Source organism: Gallinula chloropus (genome assembly GCF_964237585.1).
Source record: "Gallinula chloropus genome assembly, chromosome: 18".
NCBI classification, from domain to species: Eukaryota; Metazoa; Chordata; class Aves; order Gruiformes; family Rallidae; genus Gallinula; species Gallinula chloropus.
In genome coordinates this window covers 6,912,212-6,928,481 of record NC_140103.1, presented here as the reverse complement: position 1 = coordinate 6,928,481, position 16,270 = coordinate 6,912,212, and the positions used below count along the sequence as shown (strand labels likewise).

The following is a 16,270-nucleotide window of genomic DNA, read 5'->3' as shown; positions in this document are numbered from 1 at the left end:
TTCTACCACGCTGTCCTCAGCCCGGGAGAAGCCAATGTGGGTCAGTGTGTCTCTCCCAGCAGTGGCACAGCCCTGATTCCAAACCATGAGCCAGTTCCTACAGAAATGAAGCTACTGGCTCCGCTATGGGAGTCTGGAGCAGTGAATAACCCTTGGTGAAAAAACTCCCATAGTGCAGCCAGTAGCTTCTTTTCTGTAGGAACTGGCTCATGGTTTGGAATCAGGGCTGTGCCACTGCTGGGAGAGACACACTGACCCACTTGCTTGGTGACAGTGGCATCTTCTTTCTCTGCTGCTGTGACATTTGACCACTGAGAACTGCAGAAGCCTGTGGAAAAGTTGTCTCAGCATAGTTGTGGAAATTTGGACCTCCAAGGTGCTAGGAGCACCCCAAATAGTCCAAACACAGCAGCTCCACTGTGCCAGAATCCCCCAGACCTCCTCTCTCCAGTAGCTGCAACACTAAAGGAGCTGTGAGACAAGTTCATCCTGAGGAGCAGAGTCTTGGTGATATGAAGTAGCCAAAAACTGGAGGAGCTGGAGCGTAGCTATCTTCTATGGGGAGCAAAGAAACATCCGTCTCCGAGCTAGAATCCAGAGAAAATAGGACACCATGACCCCAAGTGACTTACACAACTGAGTTTAAAAAGACAGTGTCTGGCTTAAGTCTGGAGGGATCTCTCTATGGATATTTTAGAGAGACCTCAGTTATAAATAATCCTGGTGATGTTATCTACCAGCCAAACCATGAGCTCTTGCTGAGGAGTGTCCCATCAACAAGTGAAGCTGCTCTTGGAGCAAGTGTGTAAAGGGCTGACCCTCTCACCTGATCATCTGTAAGACAAGCCCACAATGGTGGCACACAGCCAGGGAGCCCATCCAGACCACCCTTGTTCCCAGGACAGCCCAAGCAGCACTCAATGAGGGTGGGGAAATGCTTGATTAAAGAGTTTGGTTTGACTGTCAGCAATAAAATTTCAGAGGCGGAGAAGTATTTCCCATCTTGTCCTAATTACAGGCTTCTTGCATAGTTTAGGAATCATTGAAAATAACTCTTTGCACCTGGTTCTGTAGGGATGACAGACCAGGGAGAAATGACCACCAAACAAACCAGGAAAGCAATGTGAAGGGTTGGTGTACCCCGGGTTGTAAAACAAACAAAACAATAAATCAGTTAGACTTTTCTTTGAATTAAAACCCGGTAAATTCAACAGAGGCTTTGACTTTGGAGCCCCTGATATGGGAGGGCTGGATTGGGTCTGTACCAGAAGCATCTACCATATAATCTGCTGTCTATATTAATACTAGTGTGTTTATTCACAGGGAGAGCAAGGTGATGATGGGAAGGTAGAAGGACCGCAGGGACCACCCGGAGACAGAGTAAGATCCATTCTCAAATCAATCCTGGCCTGATTTTGGCAGGTGGTCTAGCTGGGTTGCTTCCTTGTAGAACAAGCCCTTGAGATAATACAGATGACAGATTGTTTACATCCATCTCAAGTCTTTGTTGTGTTGTTGTAGGGCCCCGTTGGTGACAGAGGTGATCGAGGGGAGCCTGGAGACCCTGGTTATCCCGTGAGTCCAAATACATGATTCAGAAATGTTTGTCTTGAGGAAGTGCTTCCAATCTGCATTGGTCCACAGAAGGTCTACCCTTCACCTAGTAGTAATGATTCATAACCCAATGGTGTGCCTTGTAAATCACTGCACATGGGTGTGCTTCAAATGAGGAGTAATTCAGATATATTTACCTTAAGTGGTAAAAATTTTGCTGAAGACAGATGTAGGTCCTGCAGGTCAGCATCTCAGGGTGTCATACACCTGGGACTAGGCTGAAAGAATGAGCAGGACCATCTCTTTAGAGATATTTGTGATTATCAAGAAAATACCCTGTGGAAGATGAGTACAAGAAAGGTCATGTCAGTGCTGGACAAAATGCAAGATTGGGACGGCCATGGCTGTACATTCTTTCATGGGAAGACCTCTGTTAACTTGGAGGATTGGAAGCTTCCAAAATCTTATCAGGATTTCTCTCAAAAGCAAGACCAATGACTCTTCTGTGCTCCTGACACCCTGTTTGCAGGACGTCTCCAGTTGATTGATGTTGATCTGCAAAGGCTCTGTGCATTAAGTCTTAGTCTATCCAAAAGAAGCTGATCAGACCGACCCATTACAGTAATGAAAATGTTTAATTCACCAGGTTAGCAGAGCTGCTGCCTTATTTTGCAGGCCAACAGTCTCCAAACTTTCCCTTGTATTGATGCTGTGTGTATTTAGGGGCCTTCTTTACTGCTTAGATGGTGATTAGCAGTTCCTCTTAGCTGTTTCTTCCCAGTGCATATCCATGGGTGCACGTATGCTGCCCACAAGGACTGACATTTCTCTATTAGCAGAACACAGACATGTATCTCTTCTCCTGTCCCATATAGCATGTTACATACATTTTTGTTTCCCATTGCCACAAAAGCACCCAAGAACAAACACGTGTTCCTTCTCTGCTTTTTATTTAAGGGTCAAGAAGGGCTTGATGGAGAAAGAGGAAAACCTGGACAGCAAGGCTTACCTGTAAGAGATGCTGCTTTACTGTAAGCTACCCAGTGTCGTGTGCGTGTGAAAAATGGAAGGAGGGAAGGAAAGGGCAGGAAAGGGAAGGAAAAAGAAGGAAGGAATGTGTGGTGAGCTGTGAAATGCAACCTGTGCTTTTCTATAAGCCAGGCCTATAGAACGGGCATTTTGAGTCACGTGTTGAGATGAATAAATGGGTGATGGAGCAGAGAGCACTGCCAAAAGCCTGTCTCCAAAACTGCCTATTCTGAAGGGCCAGAAATGGCCCCTCACACAAATACACACACAAAACCCAAACCTGGATGGCCACAAGAAAAAATGGAGATGTGTGTGATGGGGAAGAGACCAGTAAGACAGTAGTGAAATATCCTCCCTGCTTTGCTCCTCAGTAGGTGGCTCTCAAATATCTGACATCCAGGTGAAACCAAGGAAAGGGCTTCAGCATGTGAAAGGGAGGTAGTACCAACACTGAGGATGTAGTCACTGTACAAACTACTTGTTCTGCACATAGCTTCTGCAGTACCTTTAGCAAAACAGGTTCCTTCCTGCCCAATTCTCAGCACTGTTTTCCAGATGCCATCTGGAATTAGGGGAACGATTTCCACAAACACAAATGCTACCCAAGCAAGGGGGTACCACTGCCTCCAATTGACACCCTGTTAAGTGCTCGCTAGAGGTGGTTCCTTACTCCTTCCCCAGGAGGCCTGTACAGGCTCTTCTCCTGAATTGTTTCCATACAGTCAGTGTTGTTAGGGCACAAACAACTGCTGTTCTTTATACTTCATGCAAGACACTGGCAGAAGAGAATTTCAGGCAGATTTTTCTTGCTTGTGTTTCGCAGGGGGATCCTGGACCACCAGGCCAGCCAGGAGCAAAGGGATCCAAAGGTGAAGTGGTAGGTTTCAGCAGGGTGGATTTATAGTGTCCCAAGTTCAAAGAAAATGTCCAATTAGGAGTAGTCTTATGTTTTTCCCCAGCAACTGCACTTTGAAAGACTGTGGAGAACCTAGTGGGAGGGCTGTAAACTTCTGTTTGAGCATCCAAACCCAATAGTTTGTTGGCTTTGTGGGGCTGGCAAAGATCAAGACAATTACAGCTCCAGTGTGATGGGTGAATCTTGGGCAGGTCTTTTGTCCTTGCTATGGGTTGTGTCTCTTTCTCATACCCCTGTTTGTGGTGCCTCTGGCTAAGCTGGCTTGTCTGTCCCTAAGGAGATCTGAGCCAGACAAGTGTCTCTCTCTCTTTCACTCGAACCATAAATTTTTCTGGCTTGAAACCTTCCAAATTTGGAGTCCATTTATCCATGCAGTTCTTATGTTTCTTGGAAGAGTCCCTCTAACGTCTTGCCCTTATTGTGCAAGAAAACACAATGCACATGGGTCCTTCAGGGTTCATTGGGGTACCTCATACCTACTCCTACCTCCACATCTGGCTGTAATGACAGCTTGCTAATTGTTCTCACAGATCAGGGACTTTATTTGTTAAAACATAAGTATGTGACCTCAATACTCAGCAAATTCCTTCTCCCTTTTGGCAGATGTCAGTACTTTTAATCTGACCCTGCTGGGGTGATGCCAGGAGATAGTTTAACCTACAGTAGGTGTTCTTGGGAAAAAGCGTACCAGGCGATAAGATAAATAAACTCTACCCATCAAGGGACAATCTGGAACTGCCTTTGGGCCTAATGAATAGCAGAGAAAGCACCCCCAGGAGGATTTCTTTCATGTAGCTGGCCTGCCTGGTCCTCTGCAGATGGAGAAACAATGCACAGAAAATGCAGGGCTTCAATTTAAAACTGCTTTAGTCCATGACCTCACTACGAGAGCCCTAGTGAAGGTGGTGAGGCTGAGTTTTCCATTCATTCTGCAGAGATTAATCCTTTTTACAGCTAATAGACCCCAGGAGTATTTCTTCTACATCTTTATTCACAAAGCAGCATCGCAAGTTTTAGATACAAGATACCCTTTGCATTCTCATTAACCTTCCAAAACAGAGGGAGCTCCCTGGCAGGGAAAAGCTCTTACTGGAGAGGAGACCTGCTGGGCCCTGGGTTCAGCACTGCGCTGTCACTGAACTGACAGAGGACGCAGGTTTTCAGCATCTTGTTCTAATGTGCACTGAGTTCTCCCTCGAGTTCATCCTGCTTTATTTGTCTTCATCTGCTCTGTATTAGGAAAAATGTAGGTCCTTGCCTTCTAGCTATTCATTCCTGCCCGAGAACTCTCAAGACATACGAAGAATCGCTTGTAATAAAACCAAATAGCAGTTCATTCCCCAGCGTTGGACCAAGTGACTTTATAAATCTCCTTTTTTTATAAAACTCTTTCCAACCATTATCCAAAAGCACACCCTCAAGTCAGACTCCCAAGTGGAGTTGTGCTAGAACTGCTGTGACTGTAGATGTCTCCTTTTTTCCCTTGCAGGGTCAGAAAGGAAAGCAAGGAGCACGGGGCAGCGCAGGGAGCAGAGGCTCACCGGTAGGTAAAAATCCCACTTTCTGCCCCAGAAAATGCTGTCTGGGAACAGCATCACTAAAACCTTTCTGATTTTATAGGGTATCCTTGGGCTACCAGGTCCTCGAGGAGTGGTGGGAAGACAGGGTCAAGAGGGTGCCCCCGGAGTGGACGGAGTGCCTGGGAAGGACGGCGTGCCTGGGGTGCTGGTGAGTGTGCAGCTGTAACCTCACAGCCTCAATAGATAACTTAGGAGCTGGGAAACTAAAAGGTAACACAGGAGAAACAGATGTAGCCCAGCCATAGATAGTCCAGTTTACATGTACCCAGAGTGGGGTGTATCCTGCTCTTTGTATCTCATGTGCTCATAGAAGCAGGCAGCTGCCTTTGTGTGGCCAAGTCTGTAAATAAGCCAGTGCTTCTGGCCTGACAGATGGTCCCATGCACGGACTTCTACCCACAGCCCTGCAAATCCACTCATACCCAGATGTGTGCTGCTTGCTGAGGGCAGAATCACACTGCTCCCCTGTGCCCCTTAGCAGCTGTACAGAGGTGGATAGGGCATCTTTTTCCATAACCTCTTCTGGGTTTCTTTTCTAGGGAGAACAAGGTGATGATGGGGAAGAAGGTGTGGCTGGGATGTCAGGCAAAAGAGGGAACCCTGGCATACCAGGACTCCCCGGGGCACAAGGACCACCAGGATTTAAGGTGAGTTTCTGACTCCATGAGATACTGCTACAAACAAATCAGTATGTGAGCCTGCTGTCTCTAGAGCTTGGGTTCTCTAAGGTCTAATAAAGTCTCAACTCCTGCTGCCATCTTTCAAGTAGCTAGAGGGTCATTATACCTCCCTCACCATCTATCCATCCATCCATCCATCCATCCATCCATCCATCCATCCATCCATCCATCCATTTCCTTGACATTCACAGCAGCTGAAGGCCCCAGAGACTTTTCCTCCTTTGTCAAAGTTCACTGAGCTCAGGAGCCTACAGATACACATACCCACACTACCAACGCCTCCGTTCATTAGAAACCTGGCTAAAAAACCATGTCCTAGGAGAATTTGCAAAGGAACCACCACAGCCTGCCTGTGGGATGACCAGAATGGACAACTCCATGGGAAATTCAGGTGTCCTCTAGCTGCTGCCCTGCAAGGCCTGAACTGCTGAAGGGAAATCTGTGCCACTTTTGCTTTTAGCATATATTTACTGGATTGGAATGGCTGGAGCCATGTGGGCTTGAACGTCACTCTGGGTGGAAGCAGAAACACGATGCTATGTGGGTTTCTTCAGCGTCCTTGCCCCAGACCAGGCTGGCTGCAGGACCTAAACTGGATCAACAACAATTCAGCCGTTTGTAGAAAGCCTCTGTAAATAGGAAGACTCCAGCTGGGTTTGGAGAGGCGATGGGTCTGAGCTAAATTATGCCTCCCATAAGACATCACTCTTAAACTGTCACTTGCTGCCCTCCAGCTGCCTTGGGTAGAATAACAGGCTGTTACCAGCAATGGCTGAAAGACCCTTGTGGTCGTGACAGACTCATACTCCAGGGAAATTTGTTGCCCCTTTTCCATCTGCTCAACCATCCTAGGCTCTCACTGCCTTTGCTTCTCTCTCCCAGTCTGCTCCAGATGGAGTATCTGGGGTTTGTTCAAGTGGAAGAGGTGGGGAACAAAGTGGGGTGCAGTGTCTCAGAAGCCCCTCTCTTGTCCTTAAGTTGAGGAGTTGGTGCTGGGGAAACAGTTGGCTTTTCAGCCTCTGTATTGAAGTCCTCCAGCTGAAGTCCTGGCATGTCTTCAACATTTTAGATGGATTAATCATCAATTTCTTAGCCTGCTGGAGTGGGGGGAGAGAGATTATGAGAAACTGCAGGACAGGACAGACAACACATGGAAGTGCAAACAGAAGATGTTTCACCCCTTTGCTGCCCTACACCCTGATGCAGGCAGTACAGCTCTGCTGAAGCTCCTGCTCTGCAGGAAGCCTGGGAGAGGATGCAGCTATGCCCATCACTGGTCTCACTCGGTGAGACCTTAGCAGACCTGAGGCATCTCCTGATGAAACCACATTCCTTATCCTGATGAGCCACTGTTTTCCAGCTTTTCCATCTATGGCTATTTCAGCTGAGTGCTGTTATATTTAGCTCCTGTCCTTTGGAATTACTTGAATTCTGTTATTTTTAGGGTGAAAGAGGATTGCCTGGACAGACTGGCCAAACAGGGAAGCGAGGATCACCAGGAGGAACAGGCCTTCCAGGGAGCCCCGGCGATCCAGGACCCAAAGGACAGCCGGTTAGTGATGAACCAAGCTGATCAGACCCTACTCCAAGCTGTCTCCCACAGATCCATGAGCTGGGATAGCAGGGTGGACCCTGGGAAAGTCTTCTACAGGGTAACTCATAACCAGCTTGTGCGTGAGTGGAGGAGCATTGGCACAGCTCTCTTCAGCATGCACACTTCCATGCTCTTTGCTGCTCACTTGTGCACAGAGACCTCTAATCCATGCCTCCATCCCCCAAACCAACAGGGCTGTTCACATCATCCTCATATCTGTGGTAACAAGGCCATGGATGTGCTGGGAGCCAGGCTGTAGAGCCATCTGCAACACCCCTCAACAGTGCCTCCAAAGAGGTGCTGTGAGAGGGTGCATGAGGCCTGTGGGAGCTGTTGAGTGTAGGAAGTGAACTGTGCACTCCAAGCCATCCAAACGTGGCAAAGGAAGGTCTGCAGCTCTGCTAGGACAAAGGGGCTCCACTGAGCTTGCAGCTCCACTGAGGGCAGTGGAGCTGCAAGCTCAGAGCACATTGTGGAAGACACACTGAGTGCCCTCAGTCAAAGCAGAACTTAAATTCCCACACGTGTCTCCAAGGGAGGCTCCTAATCCTTACTGCTTTTATTTGCTGTACTGGTGGGCTTGCCCAGGTGAGCACTGATACGTCACACTTTATCAGCCTCAGGCTGTATTGAGAACACTCAAGCTATTTAGTTGATGCACTCTGTAGACCAGAAGTCACTCTCGCAGAGTCTCACAAGGCCAGGCCTACCTGCATTCTTTAGATTTGCTTATTATGCTTTTTTGAGAACCCCCCAAGCAGGGACCTTGTCAAACCTCTCTTACTATACCTTAAGATGCTCAGCATCTGACACAGGCAGACACTGGGCAACCATTCCTCTCCTAAGACAGACTAAGCATCCTAAGGACATGACCACCATCACTGCATCTAGTTAGCCCACAGGTACAGAACTAACACAAGGAAAAGAGAGATTAGGCCTAATACAAAGCAAGGGACAAGATTATTGTCCACAATAACCACAACCACAATTAAAACATTCATGTTTGTGTATTTTCTATAAATGCCTGTGATGGTGATATTCAAGCTGAAAGGTGGCAGCCAACAGCACAACGATGTCCTTTCACCTCTTGTGTCCACAAGTGGCAGGTTTGTTTACCCCATATTGCTGTTGCCCACCTTGCTGCACAACCAGTGATCAGTCCCCCTTACCTGAGACAACTCCATGGCATTTAAACCCTTCTGACCCCATTTACTTTTCCCCAAAATTCCTCCAGAAAGAGGGCTTGGTTGGTTCTCCTAATGCAGTTAAGACCTTAGTCCTCTGTTAGTAGCAGTTTTCCTTTCCAGGACCCATAAATGGCAGTTAAATCAGTTTGTATCCTTGGAAAGTTTCTTACACTCCACTGAGTCCAACCAAGCCCTTTCTTGCCAAGCAGTTTCTCAGTGTCGTGGCAGGAAAAACTTCCCAACAGTGAGGTCTCCAGGCTGACTCTGGAATACCCTTGTAATAGAGGTGGTGGAAACCCCATCGCTTGAGTCATTTACAACTTGGGCTGAACAAGACATTGTAAAACATCCCATAAAGTACAATCCAGCATGGGTCACACAGTCCTGCTGAGAGTCCACACAAACCTTTTCCATCTCTTATGTTTCCAGAGGCTGCCGATGAATCATCTGGTGTATGTTTCTGAGCCTTTTTTTTTTCCTTTACTGTTGAATCACTTTGCATTTTGACATCTGAGAAGCCCAGAAATATCAAAGGACATATAGCTCAAATGCAGTGCAATGAGGCTGTTTATATAATTCTCTGCTACCCAGTTTTTTGGGTTTGGTTTTTTTTTTAATTTTCAGAGTTTATGTGGTGTACTAATCCAAGCTTGATGCCCTTCCAAGTATTATACTATTATTTTTCTCAAGAAATTGAGGAAAAATTCCCTGCAGGGTTGACTAGGAAAAAAATTAGGGGATATGCACAGTTTTCCTGGGTTAGGAGGCTACATGGTAGGGACATGTGCTTTTTCACAGCTTGAATGAGCATGGTTTGAAATTAGCCATTAGTAGGACTGTCCAGCTGATTTTAGAAATAAAAGAAGAGCATGTTTTAAAGGGCTTTGAGGCTGTTTTTATGCAGTATGAATTTCCAAGATCGATCTCAGAGTAGATGTCCTCCATCCTGCTGCTGCTGACTGGTCTAAGCTAAGCAAGCATCTGCTAGAAACAGTGTGGGTATGCCTCCCATTTTGGGACGGGGGGGCAAAAAGGTTTAGTCTATGAAATCTAAGTAACCTAGGAGTCTGTGAGATCTTCTGGAGCTCCTTCTAGCCTGATGCTTGTGTAATTCCTCCTTCAGGTTTCGTTCATCCTTCTTTCTCATCCATCAGCCCCTGCTTAGATTGAAGGACACTGATAGATTCCTCTTTCTCCCAAGCTGCAGAACTTTTGGTGTGCATTTGAGTGAGCAGCCATGCAGTGTGAACTTACTCTTGGTCTTTGTTCTTGTGTTTGCCTTGGCTGTCACTTGCAGGGAGACTTTGGCGAGGCAGGATTCCCAGGGATCGCGGGCATGTTTGGGCCAAAGGTAAGAGGCCGTCTTGGCGTTCCAGTCTCGCTTTACTGGGGATGGACAATGCAGAGCTCCCTGCAAAGGCTTTAGTAGCAGCTCTGCAAAAACCTTTGACATGTCATTGACTCCAATTTTCTTTGGTTTATGCATCTTCATTTGTTAAATGTTTGCATAGACCTTGTTGGAGCTTAGTCCTGTTAAAATGGGTAGGTGGGAGAGGGAAATAGCCTGTCCTATAGACCCTGGAGCTGGGTTTGCTGGCTGCTTGGGGGAGTTAACTCTGTCCTGGCCAGAACTGGGACACCCCAGCTGAAAGTCTTTCAGACACTTGTATTTCCAGCAGCAGCCATCAGCCATCTGTACCTGAGACATCAATGTGCAGTCCTAATGTTGAAAGCTTTGACTTGAAGTTTAGACTCATTTTCAGCATTTCATTTTCCTGGTGAGGGGGAACTGGTTTGTTTTCTGCAGAAAGTAAAGGGCTTGCAAAACAGGAGTGGGGAAAGAGGCAGCACCTCTGTCTGCACAGCAGAGCTGCAAGCAGGGGCATAAACATGGGGTGTGTCTATTAAAGGGGACCTGGTGTCTCGTTTTTCCTTGCAGGGCCCCCCAGGAGACCTTGGCTTCAAAGGCATTCAGGGACCACGTGGGCCACCTGGTCTCATGGTGAGTGGCTTTGCAGGGTGGTTTGGGAGGGTTTTCTCCCATCCTCTATTTCCATAAGGCTACAGAGTGCTTTAAGGAGCAGGGTATGCTGTTCACCACCTGCCTGGCAGAGGAGCCACGGCCATGGTACCACCTCTGAGCCACCCGAACACATCTGTGTGTAACCACATGTGCATGGGTCTGTCTTGCCATGGAGGCAGTCATGCTGCTGTGCCTGCTGCACAAATTGCTCACAAATCTTTATATTTCTGGAGTTTCTGAGGTTTTTTGGGGGAGTTGGACCCGATGATCTCTTGAGGTCCCTTCCAACCCCTATGATTCTGTGATTCTGTGATTTACATGGATTGTGACAACTGTTCTGTGAGGGTTTGTGCCTTTGGACTTGTGTTTTGAAACAGGTATTTTATTTCAGCTACAGCAAATGCCGTGATCATGTTGCTGGGGAGCAGCAGGGACGTTGGGTAGCTTTACTGAGCCTGCCACAGTAGAAGCGACTGTCAGTTCCCACGTGATGGCTCACATGTCTCTTTTCTTTTCTAGGGCAAAGAGGGAATTATTGGTCCAGTTGGCATTCAGGGTCCTACAGGAAGCCCAGTAAGTTTCTGCTTTTTTTTTCCCTCTATTTTCCAGCAGAGCATAGTGTTCAAGACCTGAGGTCCTTGAGGCCAGCATAAGCAAATCCCAAATCCAGCTGTAAAACGAGGGAAGGTGGTCCTTAAGATGAGCAGGTTGAGAGAAGAGCAGGTTTAATCTCTGGTGGGGAGATTCTTATCTTAGAAGTGAGGAGCAGCTCTACCTAAGTGCAAGTTTCTGAGTGGACTGGCTCAGGCTGGAAGACAAGAATGTTATCATAGCCTTTCAGAAGCAAGCTGCCAGGTTTTCCAAAGAGCTTGGCCCTGGGTGGGGAGGAGGGGGGAACAAAAAACCACGGGGGTGGGAGGAGGGAACAGTGATAAATGTAAACTGGGAACAGCTTGATTCTGGGAAGTGCTGAAAATCCCTGCCTGCCCCAAAATGCCGCAGGCACTGAACACAGACTGAAGTTCAGGTCAGTGCTTCATAAAAACACCAGCATGAAGTTACTCAGAGTTTGGTGCAGAGGCTGCTTCTGGCAGCGATGCAGACCAGTGAGATGAACTGGGACGTTGCTGAAACATCCAGTAACAGCTATTTTTTTGCCTGGGGATGGGTGGGCCATACAGCAACCTGAGCTGATTTGTTTAGAGATGCGTTTGGGTCTTTGCAAGGAGCTTCTGTGTGGTAACACATCCAGGCAGCACAGCTCTGCTGACAGTCACTGACAGTCGCCTCGCCTCTCTTGTGCTTTAACAGGGGCCCAAGGGAGACAAAGGCAGCCGTGGAGAAGTGGTAAGTGCTGGTCTGCACCCCTGGGTGTCTTAAGAAAGTCCCTCTGAGCAACTGGGAGTCATGCTTGGGCCCTGGCTCAGTGTGCTGGCATCGGGCTCCCATGAGGACAAGCCATTCACATGCACACATATGTGCACACACATCCACACGTGTCATATGCTCTGCTGTTAAAATTCCCCTTTACTTAACCCAGCTACACAGCAGAAGCTGACTAGCTAACACTTTCCAGGTGACTGTGGAGTCTCCAGGAACTACCTGCAGTGAAGGGCAGCACAAAAAGCCCCAGGGTGTCCCTGCCAGGGGTACAGGACCTGCCTGAGTAGCAGCCCAGGTGCAGCCCCATAGCTGGGGGAGCAGCATCAGGGCACCTTCTCACCTTCTGCCCTCCCTTTGGTCCCCATCTGATGGACTTTTATGCCTTCTTGTAGCTCCCTGGTGTTCTCACCATACAGCAATGTGTGGGGTATACTGGGAATGTGTAATTCATCCTCCTCGTTACCCACAACATGAGTCCCCCTGCTCTCCAGGGTGCTTCCTCCAGCAGCCAGTGGTTCTTCCTGCATGAGCAGGGGCTTGGTCCAGGCATCAGGAGCCCAGCAAACACATCCATGTGGCTACTGCAGCCAGCTGTGTGGCTAGCACAGAAGGCTGTTTGATGCCTTCTTCAAATGAGACCTCTTACAAGCAAACACCCCACAGATACCCCACATCCCAGGGGCATATTTCTAAGAAGCCAGAGTGCTGCCTCTGCTTCCTCCTGCTCACTGTTTCCCAGCTCCATGGGCACAGCAGAGGACAGGGTGCTAGCAGGGACCCGAGCCCTGGAGCGAGTGCTTGCTGGGGTCAGGACTGGCAGCATCCTTTGCTGTGATACCCTCTAGACACCACTGAGCCCTGTTTCCACTGTCCCTCCCATGTGGCACCCAGCCCTTGCATGGGCACCTTGGGAACATGGCTGTACAGGGAGATTTGGGGTTATTAATGGGCATCTTCTTACAGCTGCTTTTTCTTTTCTTTTTTTTCCCTGCAGGGTCTGCAAGGTCCAAGGGTAAATATTTGTAATCACTTTTTCTGACTAGTATCTTGTATTTAAATAAAACAGCTCCTTTTAACACATGTAAAGCTGCAGGGTGGGTAATTGTGCACGTGGGGAATGTGATAAGTACCTGGGAATATGGCATTGATGGTAGTTAAGGAGCTAAGGGCTGGGAACAAGGGATATAGTAGGAATGGACCAGTGCAGACTGGTGCACCCAGAGCTGGGAGATGCCATCTCCTGAAGGGTTTGAGGGAGAAAACGCTGTAAAACATCAAAAATCAGGAGGATTTCAGCAGGGAACAGATTCATGCTGGTGACAACCATGAGAAATGGAAATACAAACTGGAGACGTTTCACTAACTGATGCCACTCTGTCTTTAAGGGTCCTCCAGGCCCACGAGGACACCCTGGCCCTCCGGTACGTATATGTGAAAAGAGTTGAAAGGCATTATTGAAATGAGCTAAAATTATCCCTGTGGTGCTCTCCAGAGGGAACTGCTCCCTCACTGGAAATTATAGCTTTGCCCCATGCCTCGTATGCAAAAACACCCGTGTGAATGGACTAGTGTTTCCTGCACATTAGTCCTGACCATCTCCAAGTGTCTTATAGAGACAGCATTGTTGCCTCTCTCACTCATCTGCATTGAGGGACTCCAGGGGAAAGAGGATTTCAAAAGGAGGTGACTGGATATCTTTGGGATGTTGCCTGTCCATCCTTCTGGCTGATGCCCCTTTTTTTTTCTGCTTTGGTTTCTAGGGACTGCCAGGAATCCCAGCCTCATTTGTAAGTTGCTGTTTTCTGTACGTTTGTTAATGATGATGATAATAAGTCATGCAGAGCCAAGGTGCTGATGGAACATCCAGAAAGAGCTGCTGGGACCCTGGAGACACACACTCAGGTCCAGCAAGAGATGCGGTGTTAGCAGAGCAACGCTTGAATCGCAGCCCTAGACCAAGAAGCATTTGCTTGCATCAGGGCATGTTTGGCTTCTAACAATCTCAATTACCATCTTTTTCACCCCACTCTAGCAACAAGATGGCTTTGGGGCAGTTTTCCGGACGCTGATTGACTCAAACACCGCGCTCAAGACAGAGGTAGGAGGGTACTTCTGAGCTCACTGGTCTTTGCTGGAGCTGGAAGCTGGGACTGGTCATAGTGTTGCTTGTTCTTCCTGTGTGCTCAAAGTTTATGCACACAGGGCTCTGGTTTGCCACTGCTCTCCTGGAATATCTGGGGGTGATGCATGTGAAGGTCCAGTTAAAGGACGTGGTTCTGTTGTGTTACTCATTTGTGAAGCATTGAACCTCATGGCATTGCCACCGTGACTTTGCCAGGGCTTCAGACCTGTCCTGCTGGGGACAGTGCCAGGCTGTAGCTCTCTGCCCACACACACTGCGTTTCCCCACAGATAAAGCAGAAACCCTTGTGCTTACAGCACTTGGTGCCTCCCAAGGCACAATAAACCTTTCCTTCTTTCCACTCCAGGGTTACCAACATCCAGACCTTCTCATGCTGGACCATGGAGGGGAGATCTTTAAGACTCTACACTACCTCAGCAACCTCATTCAGAGCATCAAAAGACCCCTGGGAACCAAGGAAAACCCTGCACGCATCTGTCGAGACCTCATGAACTGTGAACAGAAGATGAACGATGGTAGGAAGCCCGGAGTGTGCAAAGGCTGCATCCTCCACAAGGCTGTTTCCTATGGCCCAAACTGGTCTCCTTCCCTGGGACCAGTAAAAGAAGAAGCACACAAAAAAGTTTAAGCATCCCTGTTAATCCCTGAATCCTCTGTTTCTTCAGGTACATACTGGATCGACCCGAATCTCGGCTGTTCCTCGGACACCATACAGGTCATCTGTAACTTCACCAATGGTGGGCAAACATGTCTCAGCCCCATCACCGTCTCCAAGGTACACACAGATCCACTCCATTTCCCACACTACTGTTACGAAATATTTACCCAGGGGTGTGTTAGTCCCGGAACACCGGACGGTGACCACTGTGACACAGCGTGCTGGTTTCTCCTCGAGGCAGAGCTGGTGTGGCTGTAACATTCAGGACTGCTCTCATGCAGTTAAAAAATATACCTAAGACTCTTGTTGACTCTTGTCAAGACAGAGCAGTACAGTTCCAGCAGTGTTTAATTAACCCATAACCTCAACAGAGGCCAGTAATTTTGCAAACACGCTGCTCCCAAGTGCTTTGTTGAATTAACTTGTGTCCAGGTCACTCTCTCATTTTGTTTTCTGCCACCTGAAAAAGTGAGGTCAACTTAAATATACAGGTTCCCAGCAAATGTTAATGCTACAGGAATTTTTCTTCAGGAAGAACCTGTAACAGAAATGCCAGTGCCAATATCTGGGTTCACCAGCAGATGAACTAGGAGCTGCTGCTTTGCAGGAGCATGGATTGAATTCCAAGGTTATGTTACTTTCCTCCTGCTTAAGGACCTGCCAGTTGGTTCTGAAAAAATAAAGGACCTGCTGTGTGCCCAGGAAAACTTTCCAGGTGGACTTGGCATCTGGCCCTTATGCCCATGGTCACACCAGGTCCTGCTCTGGACACTCGTGCATGGCTTAGGCAGAGGACAGAGACCTCCCTTGCTGTCACTAACCCTGCCGCTAGCTCCCTCCAGCCCTGCTGATTCACCCTAACATCTGTGTCCCCTTCACAGCTGGATTTTGACATCGGTAGAGTCCAGATGAATTTCCTCCGCCTCCTGAGCTCAGAGGTGGTGCAGCACATCACCATCCACTGCCTGAACACCTCCATCTGGCGGGAGGGCTCATCGGAGAAACCGTCGGAGAAAGCCGTGCGCTTCAAGGCCTGGAACGGACAGATGTTTGAGGCAGATGGGCAGCTCAAGCCAGAAGTGGCAGCTGATGATTGCAAGGTACCTTGCTGCCAAAATTGGGGAGAGGTGGAGAGAAATGCTGAGCTGAACCCTCTCAGGGAACATGACAAGGCTCCAGTTATACCTGTGCTGCTCACTCTCCCAAAAAAAGGGGAGAGAAGGGTCTAGTTTACCTGCTCACTGCTTCAGTTTTCCAGTCCAAGGTGCTATGGTGGCTCCTGTTAAGGAGATCACCTCAAACAGAAAGTGAAATATTCAGTTCCCAAGTTGGATGCCACCTGGAACAGCAGTTAAATGGCAGCAGGGGGACGTACCAGCCGAAGGCTACGGCCTCACTGCCTCCCGGTGTCGCGCTGGTTCGGCAGCCGTGTGTCTGCCTCTCGGGCTCGCTGCGTTGGGAGTGGGTCCCTGATGCTGCCACTCTGAGCTCAGCTTCCATCAGCTCGGCCTGGCTTTCAAAGC

General features: G+C 48.3%; 1 protein-coding gene across 1 annotated transcript in view; it reads left to right on the top strand.

Annotated features, from left to right (window-relative positions):
• Positions 1-16,270, top strand: part of COL27A1 (collagen type XXVII alpha 1 chain) — a 153,548-nt gene that overhangs the window by 136,647 nt on the left and 631 nt on the right. The window contains exons 42-60 of the mRNA XM_084272449.1: positions 1,324-1,380; positions 1,522-1,575; positions 2,512-2,565; positions 3,407-3,460; positions 4,989-5,042; positions 5,120-5,227; positions 5,619-5,726; positions 7,204-7,311; positions 9,838-9,891; positions 10,480-10,542; positions 11,083-11,136; positions 11,875-11,910; positions 12,941-12,958; positions 13,332-13,367; positions 13,707-13,733; positions 13,979-14,044; positions 14,436-14,604; positions 14,755-14,864; positions 15,629-15,847. Coding sequence (XP_084128575.1) covers positions 1,324-1,380; positions 1,522-1,575; positions 2,512-2,565; positions 3,407-3,460; positions 4,989-5,042; positions 5,120-5,227; positions 5,619-5,726; positions 7,204-7,311; positions 9,838-9,891; positions 10,480-10,542; positions 11,083-11,136; positions 11,875-11,910; positions 12,941-12,958; positions 13,332-13,367; positions 13,707-13,733; positions 13,979-14,044; positions 14,436-14,604; positions 14,755-14,864; positions 15,629-15,847 — 1,449 coding nt within the window. The remainder of the gene's footprint in view (positions 1-1,323; positions 1,381-1,521; positions 1,576-2,511; positions 2,566-3,406; positions 3,461-4,988; positions 5,043-5,119; positions 5,228-5,618; positions 5,727-7,203; positions 7,312-9,837; positions 9,892-10,479; positions 10,543-11,082; positions 11,137-11,874; positions 11,911-12,940; positions 12,959-13,331; positions 13,368-13,706; positions 13,734-13,978; positions 14,045-14,435; positions 14,605-14,754; positions 14,865-15,628; positions 15,848-16,270) is intronic.